Source organism: Paralichthys olivaceus, chromosome 13 (assembly GCF_024713975.1).
Source record: "Paralichthys olivaceus isolate ysfri-2021 chromosome 13, ASM2471397v2, whole genome shotgun sequence".
NCBI lineage: Eukaryota > Metazoa > Chordata > Actinopteri > Pleuronectiformes > Paralichthyidae > Paralichthys > Paralichthys olivaceus.
The window spans coordinates 9,234,642-9,244,559 of NC_091105.1; the positions used below are offsets into that span (position 1 = coordinate 9,234,642).

The 9,918-nt window shown below is 39.9% G+C and overlaps 2 protein-coding genes and 1 long non-coding RNA gene across 4 annotated transcripts; 2 read left to right on the forward strand and 1 right to left on the reverse strand.

The window, feature by feature from the left end:
• Positions 1-149: 149 nt before the first annotated feature.
• Positions 150-7,246, forward strand: tmc4 (transmembrane channel-like 4). Its single transcript, XM_020092968.2, has 16 exons — positions 150-386; positions 576-756; positions 1,236-1,384; positions 1,566-1,715; positions 2,086-2,171; positions 2,899-3,044; positions 3,190-3,337; positions 3,480-3,638; positions 3,722-3,879; positions 4,022-4,148; positions 4,718-4,815; positions 4,903-5,086; positions 5,181-5,311; positions 5,449-5,604; positions 5,758-5,836; positions 5,974-7,246. The coding sequence occupies exons 1-16, from the start codon at positions 338-340 to the stop codon at positions 6,064-6,066; spliced, it is 2,094 nt and encodes a 697-aa protein (XP_019948527.1). The 5' UTR covers positions 150-337; the 3' UTR covers positions 6,067-7,246.
• On the reverse strand, positions 2,511-6,066 carry LOC138413546 (uncharacterized). 2 transcript variants are annotated; one of them, XR_011245913.1, is made up of 3 exons: positions 5,958-6,066; positions 3,982-4,084; positions 2,511-3,829 (listed from the first exon to the last, which is right to left on the reverse strand). It is a non-coding gene; the product is annotated as an uncharacterized lncRNA (long non-coding RNA). The 2 variants fall into 2 exon arrangements; XR_011245912.1 differs by having other exon boundaries at positions 2,511-4,084.
• On the forward strand, positions 6,101-9,785 carry leng1 (leukocyte receptor cluster (LRC) member 1). Its single transcript, XM_020093098.2, has 4 exons — positions 6,101-7,373; positions 7,733-7,921; positions 8,083-8,372; positions 8,649-9,785. Exons 1-4 carry the CDS (start codon positions 7,242-7,244, stop codon positions 8,872-8,874), a joined length of 837 nt encoding a protein of 278 aa, XP_019948657.1. The 5' UTR covers positions 6,101-7,241; the 3' UTR covers positions 8,875-9,785.
• The last annotated feature ends 133 nt before the right edge of the window (positions 9,786-9,918 follow it).

The following is a 9,918-nucleotide window of genomic DNA, read 5'->3' on the forward strand; positions in this document are numbered from 1 at the left end:
AAAATAATCCCTCATGGCTTCCAGTCATGTGACGTTTCTTTGGTTCCCTCAGTAACACATTTTACTTCAGTGAACACATTAGAACAGGACTGGTAACTACGTCCCTGGATATAATGGGTTAAAGTACACAAGGAAGTACCTGTTTGGTCAATTACAAAGGGAGTAAAGTCCGTGAGAGAAGACGACGGGAGAAGGATTCCAGGATCAGCTACATTTCCTGGTGACGAGCTGCGTCAACATTTGTTTTATTCTCAGTCAGTCGTTGGTGAAGTTTTAGATGTTGTTACTGAGGAGTATGATTTTTTAAAAGCTGGTTGTGTTGAACTGAATCAGAGAAATGGCCAGTAAACCAGAGGACTCCATTGAAGTGTATGAATACACAGAAGGTGTGTCTTTTTCCTTTGTACTTATTATTCATTTTAAACCTTAAGACAGCCTCTGAATTGACTGACTATCAAAATAATGTTACTGTTAATAAGTAATCACACTTTAATCTGACTGAACTGTCATGATGAAAACTTCTGGATCATCTCCTTTTGCTGTTTTCTCTCCTTCGCTCTTCTGCTCGCTCTCAGGGAGCAGCAGTTACCCTGGTGAGCAGCAGCCGCTGAGGTTACGGAGAGTGTCATCTCAAGTGTCAAATCAGAATTACCCTCAGTTCAACTGGACCACAGAGGAGGATGAGGCGGGCAACAGTGGGCCTCCCCGGGACCTCAGGAGCATCCCTATGCCCATGGCTCTCAAAAGAGCTGTGAGGTACGAAAACCACTTTTAAGTTTTAGTGGACTTTTAGTAGTTTGTAGGTTAAAAATCCCCTTTAGACATGTTTTGCATTATATAAGAATATGAAGGGAGTATGTAACTTCCCCAAACATTCCTGGAAAATTATTATGTAATTTTGTAGATAACAGGAAAATAGGAATATGCTTTACAAAATGTTTTAAACCCAAGTAAATCCTCATTTGTTTTTATTGGAATTTTAATTTTAATCTATATTTCTTTTCCCCTCAACATTTGCATGTTCAGCTGTACACTGACAAAATAACCCCCAGGTTTAATCAGCAATAAATTGGAATTTATTCATTTTCAATGTATCAACTGAACACTGTTTCTTGTTTCCCTACAATAGCGTCAAATTAAATACATCTTTTGAAATGTAATGGAAATTATTTTGAAATAACTAAAGAGTAAAGTCTTACAAATGGTGAAATTATTTCAAAACGTGTCCTTCACAGGCAGGTGCAGCAGATGCAGATTCCCGTGGTTTCCAGCGCTGAGTCTTGGAAACGGAAGAAAAACAAATCTCTGCGTAAATTTAAAGACAACTCCAAACAATTTCTCTACATTTTCGCACTGTGGAACAAGAGTTTGCAAAAGATTGGAGGTACACATTTTTATTTCTAATTGAAATGAAGGAGCTTGGTTATAAAAGCTTTCACACATTCACACAATCACACATTGTGTTGACTTTTACCACATTTTGATTTTCATATAAATATGAAAAAGTCTACTTAACACATCTTAAACTGTAAAAAAGTAATCAAGCCTCTTTTTCTCCTCTGCAGGGAACTTTGGAAGTGGTGTCCACTCATACTTTCTTTTCCTGAGATTCTTGGTGGTGCTCAACTTTGTGTCCTTCTTTCTAATCGCTGGATTCGTCCTCATCCCCAGCATCGTCTTCAGATCTGTTGTCTCCAGCCTCACAAACAGCACCGGTAATCATGTGTCCAAACTCCAGTTTGTTAGCCCACAACTATTTGTTTTTACCAAACACTGTGTTTGCATGGTTCTTGATTTCAGGGTGTTTTATTCAGGAATTAAAAAGAAAAAACGCTCAGGTGCAAGATCCCCAAAACACTGGATACAACTATATAGAGGATACAACTGGTCTTTTTCACTGCAGACACTTTGAGTTGTCACAGTTAGGAAAAACATATTTTACGAATGAAAGCTATTGTATTTTTCAAAACTGTGAATAAGAAATCCAAATTCATTTACTCTTAAAACTGTAAGATAACTAAAGGGCCTGTACATTCAGAGAGGTGCAGAAGAACTTGCAGAAATAATATTGTTGTTGTTTTGCAGGTCCAGAGAAATGCATGGAGTATAACCCTAATTCTAATGGCTTGGTGGTGTTCTATGAATATTTCCTTGACTTGCTGTCAGGAACGGTGAGAAACTGCAGCATGTGAACATGATTCTTCACACTTCACTCATATAAGAGCTTGGACTGTCCATAACAAAACTGTTTCCTGGATTTAAGAAACACTGAGGTCATACATTTGGATTTGTTTTGATAAAACACTCCAGGAAGCAACTGCTTACATCCAAGAAATACTCCAACAGATATAGCTATCAGCTCTTTGTGGACACACAGACTAATGCTGCTTGTTTGTCTCCATATTTGGAGCTGGAGACATGATAGAGACATGACAGGATAGACATAAGAGTGGTATATCACATCTAAGTCTCAGAAAGAAAGCAAATAAATAATATAAAATGTTAACCAGTGTTTTAAAACAAAGTGTACTTTATTCTAATCATTCAATATGGCATCATTATCTTATGAGTGCACAAATAAAAATCTACATTTATAAAGTTAAAAAATACCATTTACATAACAGAATGGAATAGATTGATGTGTACTGTACATTTTAAAATAAAAGTTGATAAGGTGAGTTATAAAAATGATAGCAGGCTCCACTCCAAGTTGCTCATCGTTACAGTTTTGCAAATCTTCCCCATCTACCATCAAAAATAAAGTGGACATGACCTCAGTGACCCAACAGTGGCTGTCGTCTCCTCTTTTATCTTCTGCTGATGAAAGGAAACATAAATCACATCCCATGTATATTTAAGTACATCAGAGATTCTTTGTGACCATCCTCTCCTCTTCAGGGTTTTATGGAGTATTCCTATCTGTTTTACGGCTACTACAGCAACACAATGGTGGAGGACAGGAACTTCTCCTACAACATTCCCCTGGCCTACATCCTGACTGCCGTGTTCTACTTCGCCTTTTGTCTCGTTTGTATCATAGCACGGTGAGTCCAGTCAACGATCAGTATTTAGTGTGTGTGTGTGTGTGTGTGTGTGTGTGTGTGATTGTATGGCATCTCAGTGAAGGGTCAGGTCAGTGCATGACATTTAAAGAGTTGAGCTTTCAGTGCATCCTCCTCTCACACACAGTATGGGGACTACTGCTAAAGTTGCCGTGGCAACGGGAGGCAGCGCCGTGGGCAACTACAGCATGATAGTGTTCACCGGCTGGGACTACAGTTGCCTGGGAGACCAAGATACCAAACTGAAGCAGAAAAACGTCCACTACCGGCTGCAGGTCAGAGGGGATGTGTCCCACTTAGCAAGAATGAGGGCAGAAGAAGAGAAACGTGACCCACATGTGTCAGTTTATCCCTCTGCAGTTTTACACAGTCATTGTTAACTCCTTACCTCCCCTCTGTACCCTCTGTCTCCGTCAGGTGGATCTGGAGGAGGAGAGAATAAAGAAACGGGCAGCTGCTCTGACCTTGGGTCAAAAAGTTCTTCTGTACTCTCTACGTATTTTTTTGCATTTGGTTGCTTTTGGGCTCATTATAGGAGCCTTCTACGCCATCTTTGGGGCCACCAACTTCAGCCAGGTAAATCATGTTACAGCAGGCGATGCTTACTATGTCTTGTTCAACTCTTGCGTGACACGTCGGCTCCCATATCATCCACACAGCAAAAGAGCGGGATGCAAGGGATCCTGGGTTTGACCTATGAGTATCTTCCCTCCATCGTCATCACCGCTGGGAACTTCCTGGTGCCTCTGCTGTGTGACCAGATCGCCCTAATAGAGAAATACGCCCCCAGCACCACCGTTATAGTGGCACTATTAAGGTTTGCACTTTTGTTTTTATGGGATAATCCACATCACAAGATTTTGCATTTAGATCAATATATAGATTAAGGCTGAAGAATCTCTAACTCAAGTAAATTTACTATGAGAACAGTCGATAGTCATTTTGTTCTCCTTGTCCAGGGCCGTGTTCCTGCGTCTTGTGAGTCTGGGAGTTCTCCTCTTCACCCTGTGGCGTCAGATCACCTGCGAGGGGAACATAGATGGTGCAGATTGTAAACTGTGCCGGTACAACTATGATTTTTACCCAGTAAGTACACCACTTCACAGCCTTTGAGTGAATGCTTTCTTTATACTGATAGGATCGAATGAGTCGCACCAAGAAAAAACAAGTACCAGCAGTTTAAGACATAACTCAGAGGGAACATTTAAAATAAGAAATATGATGACATTCTGCAGTTTGAGATGACACATTTTCTAATTCAACTTCCCTGTTGTGTGTTTACATTTTTCATTAAAACATCATGGAGGCAGAGACTATATTTAAGGGATCAGCTGAGGGCGGCGGTGGACAACTGCGTATTTGCATCAGAATACAGTCTCTATATAAATTGTGCCTTTCATGCAAACATGCAAAATAAGGTGCTGAACAATACAATTGAAAAACAAAATTAAATTAAAACACAACAATACAATGAAAACAATTATTAAAATATTAAAAAAGAAAATGAATTGAAATAAAGCAGGTTGATTTAATCCAAGGGATTAAGAGAATGCTCAACTACACAGGTATAGGTTTTAAGATTTATTTTATAATATGTGAAATAGTTCTGCAAGTTTTAAATCTGCTACTGTCTAAATAAGGCTCTCATGTTGTAGTGCTGGGAAACACGTATCGGACAGGAGATGTACAAACTGACACTATTTGACCTCCTCGTCAACATCGCTGTGCTCGTCCTGGTGGAGTTTCCTCGCAGGTTAAAACCAATATCTGAAAAATGTATCTACAGACTGTGTTGACAGTAAGTTGTTTAGTTATGTGACTGTGTTTTTGTGTGTGTCAGGATGGTGGTAGATAACTGGTCCAGTAAGCTGGCTCAGTGGGTGGGTCGGCAGGAGTTTGTGGTTCCCTCCAACGTGCTCGGCCTTGTTTATGGTCAGACTGTGGTTTGGACCGGGGCTCTTTTTTGCCCTCTGCTGCCGCTCATCAATACCATCAAGTTCATCATCCTCTTCTACACCAAGAAGGTGAAGATGTTGCTTTAAAAAACTTGTCACACAATTCCTCTTGGTTTTTTTCCTAAAATTGTCTCGTGTCTCATCATCACCGTCCCCCCCTCAGATCACGCTCTTCTATAACTGCCGACCAGCACTCAAGACGTTTCGCTCCACCACCTCCACCTTCTTTTTCCTGGTGGTCCTGCTGTTCGGCTGGGGCCTGGCCACAGTTGTTATGATTTACAGTCTGGCTGTGTGAGTGCTGATTGCTGCATTGTTCTCTCTAACAAATATAACAGAGGTGCTTTTTGAATAAGGAGATTTTGTTTATGGATATGTTTTTGTAGTGTAATTACATTGTTAAAGAGCAGTGTTTCCCTCTGTCCTCCCAGGATTCATCCGTCTTATGGTTGTGGTCCTTTCCGTTTCTTCCCCAACATGTGGTCAATTGTTCCGTCGTCTTTCTACAAGCTCTCTGAAACTACACAGGACTTCCTCTTCTTCATTGGCTCCCAGGCGTTCTCCATCCCTCTGTTTACATTATCGTGGTGAGTAAATGTGTTCTTTCTGCAGGATTATTACTCTGGTATAAACAGCACTGTATTTAACCCTAAATGTTGATTTAAGTCTGTATTTTACATGCAAATTATGTGGCCCTTCATTTTTCTGAAGTTTAATCCTGTCTCCTTTCTCCCTGACAGCGTGGTGTTGTTTTATTTCATAGCCTTAGCCTCTGTCTATGGGAAAAGTGTTGCTCTTCTAAGAGTGCAGCTAAAACTGGTAAGTGATTAGCATTAACATTTATAGTGCACTCTAAAGACTTACATGTTCTTAAATTGTGATCATATGTAGGCTGACCAATGTGACCTCCTAATACTCACAGGCATTCCGTTTTACTCACTGTGTTTGACTTGCAGGAAGGCCGTGACAAGCAGTTCTTGGTCAAGCAGATCGAGCAGCTGGGTCAACAGCTTCACATACCCACAGATCATGCAGGAGTACAAGACTGAACATATGGAAAATGTCTGGTTTCTTCAACTTTTTTCACCGTCTTCAAAACTGTTTTGGTCATTGACATTTCTACTCTGTTTGACCGTCACTGCAGGATAACACTTGTTCAGAGTGTAATTTTAAACGAGTGTTTTCAGACAGTTTGATAAAACAGTTTCTCTGTGCTTTTAGGTGTTTTCTGTCAATGTGTGTGTGAGACATTTCTAAATAACTAAATCAATTTTTGTGTGGAAAAACCTTATCAGACACAATTTACCATTCAAAGTAGAGAATTATTTTTTATACATATGTCTGAATGTGTCTGGATCAGATCTTTAGAAATGAAAAATGGTGAGAAAACTATAAACACAGTTTGCATCTGAATTCACTCCTCATGTATAAAATCTGTGTCACACAATGCTGACTGGCTTTGAGCAGATAATCCTGCCACAAGATTATTGAAATAAAAATGACATAGTCTTTAACAGATCAAAAACAAGATGTCTATTTTGAGAAAAAAGTATGTGGTTTGGTTATTTACATGCAGTGAAAAAAGTTTTTATATAAAATAAATAATTACAAAATGATTTATTATTATATATGTTATGTATTATTACAGATTATACATTATTACAAACCTTTTACCACTTGTGTCTGTCCATTAAAAAATGGATTTGTATGTTTTTGTTTCGTCGACACATAATAAAATAACAGAACGTGTAGCGACCTCTAGTGTCGCACTCATGGCGCTGCAGCTCTACGTAGTGTTTACTTCCTGTTTGGCTGAGCTTGTTCCTGTTTGCAGCTGTGAGGATCATCAGCTCTTCTCTCTGTGACTCTGACACAATATTTGCGTTTTAATATAAAAATGGTCGCAGTGACGCGTTTGTTGTGAAGGTGAAAGTTAAATGTTTAACGTTGAAACTGCGTAGTTACGTGTTTAGTGTGAGTTGGGAAGCAGCAAACATCGGCTAACGTTAGCTTAGCGGTAGCCAACCGACTGACAACAACATTGTCTGTGTCGGTCTTGTCAGTTAGCAGCTTTGCTAACTCCCCGCCTTCCTTCAGGTGTCACGGTTACCTGACAGAATTGTGTGTCTCCCTGTTTCCTCCGCTCGTCCCGGCTTCAGTCGACGCTAGCCTCTCTGAGCTAGCTACCCGCTAACGTGCAACATCAGCAGTCGTCAAGGAAACCATGAACATCCTCCCGAAGAAGAGCTGGCACGTGCGCAACAAGGACAACGTCGCGCGCGTGCGGAGGGACGAGGCCCAGGCTGCGGAGGAGGAGCGCGAGGCCAAGAAGCGCGTGGAGCGTGCAGAGCAGGAGGTGATCTATCAATCAGTCAATCTATCTATCAATCAATCTTTATTCGTGCAGCAGGTTATAGTTAATACAGGTTCATGCATTTCAAAGGGCAGACAGCATTACAATAGTCTGGTTTTAAAAGTGTACACCAGTTTCTTTGTGTTGCTCAGACACTTATTTATGAGGTGATCATTTGTAGATTGACGTGAGCCCTCAAGTCTGATTCTGAGTGAAAAGTGTATTTTAAAAAAAGTAGGAAAATGAATTAATTGACGCCCCCTATTTAAAAACCACACAGGATTAACATCTCCTTATTTGAAGCTTAGAGTGAATCAATTACACAACAGTAGAAGAAAGCTAATAATAATTCCTCCTCACAGGCCCGTACAGAATATCTAAGAAGAAAATCCCGAGCTGCTCTTGAGTCAGAAGGAGTACGGACAGAAGATGTTGGTGATGAACAGAGTGGAGGAAGTGGAGTTCTGGAGCATCTCAATCTGTTTCCTCTGGAAGATTCCTCGGAGAAGAAAGGGAATGAAGAGTACCTCAAAGAAAAGCAAGATGAAAAGGTGATGGTGCTAAACTGTCTTTCACTCTCCTCTGAAGTCATTTTTAAAATTATTTTGATACCATTTCTTATTTACACTGAAGCAATAATCAGGGTAACCCATTTGTTGTTGCCATTCTGAGTCTGTGCAACACCCAGTTTGTTTTCCTTGTTTTTCCCCAGGAGAAGCAGGAGCGTGCCATTGGCTTGCTGGTGTCTCTCGGACCCCAGCCTGGGTCTGAGGTCACTCCATGGTACCTGAAAACGGGTCAAGAAAAAGAAGAAAGGAAAGAAAAAGAAAAGAAAAAGGGAATAAGTGAAGAGGAGAGAGAGAAGAGGGATCGTAGACTGAAGGATAGTTTGGATCCATTGAAAGATATGAAAAAAGCTCTGGCTGTAAAAGACAAAAAAGGACACAAGAGCAAGAAAAGGGAAAAAAGATACCAGGGGGAAAAGAAGAGCAGTGGAGAGAGGTAAGAATATGAACATTGCTTTTCTGAGTATTATAATATCATAACACTAATTATATCCATTATATCCAATAAGTATTTCAGCCCAGTTATTCAGAATATTAAGGTTTTCCATATGAATTTTCTGTTTTTGTTATCGTTCTCTGAATCTCAACTCTACATAAATAGTGAACAGTTCTTGTCGTCAGCTATTCTCCTGAATCATTGGGGATATGAATGTGATGTTGTTGAGAGTGTCATCGTTGAGCATTGACATAATGTCTCTTCTGTTGTGTCCAGCTCCATAGAACAGTTACGTGCTGAGCGTTTACAGAGGGAGGTTGAAGAAAGGAGACGAGCCCAGGCCCTGATCGATCAGAGGAACGGCAAAGGAAAGGACAAGGAGGCGGGGAGGGAGCTGAATGAAAGGGAAAGGCCGTACAACACCGCCTTCTTCCCAGAACTGGCCCGAAAGAGACAAAGGCGGGACCGAGACAGCTGGAAAGAAGAGATATTAAAATCATGAACTGTCTTTCTAGTTGTTTGAAGAGTTTGTTTCTAAATGTAGAAACCCAGAGGAAAAGAAGGTAACATGGAAACTGGGTGAAGAGCTACATTCTAAACATACCTGTAACCTGGTGATATGAAACTGAGGATGATGACTAGATCATTTCTTTTTATTTATTTAAATTCTTGCAGCAAAGTCAGAAGTAAGCTTCAGCTGCAGATACCTCTGCCCATGCTGTGTTACGTCAGCTGGGCAGATGGTTGCCATCACAGGGGGCTTGACTCCAGGCTGTCAACAAAGAAGATGCTCTAACATGGTTCATATTATTATTATTCATCATTGTTATGGTCAATATGAAACATGAAAACAAAGGTGAAGTATGGTGTAAGGTGAGCAAACACAGCGCACACTGAGTGAACAGTAGTCTCAGTCAAATCCTCTGATAGTTCACACGATTTATCATATATAAAAATCTGAAGAACAATTTTCTTTTCCCAGACATTGTTTTGGGTCAAAATTATTTGTCTCATATTTCAGGATTAGTTGTTTTTCTTTGTCATATATGAAGAAAACTTAAACCTTGAGTTTTCTACTGTTGGTTGAATAAAACAAACAATCTCAAAGTGTTGTGAATTGAAACAGTTGACCCTAACAATCTGCAAATAAATATTGTAATTTGCACAGCTGATTTTGTGAGTAAGGGGATGTTGAAATGATGAAATGATATTTAATTGATAGAGGAGGATATTGTAATTAAATAACATTATTCTTTTTTTACCAAGTAAAATATTGGCTCTTTCTCTTGTTGAAGGTGTGGTCAATTAACACCATTTCCCCCTGTGTTTTCTAATTAGAACAAAACCAATCACGTGATTACTGAAATGATATTCAAGAAGAAATTAAAAATCTAATAAAAAAATCTAAATAAACACCCTGTGCTGGATCCCTCACTTCCTGTGGGAATATTATCACAGATTATTTTCTGGTAGCTTTATGATGATGGAGCTCAGACCATGACAATGCGAGCCGTGAATGTGACGTAGGCTGGCGGAGGAGAAAGAT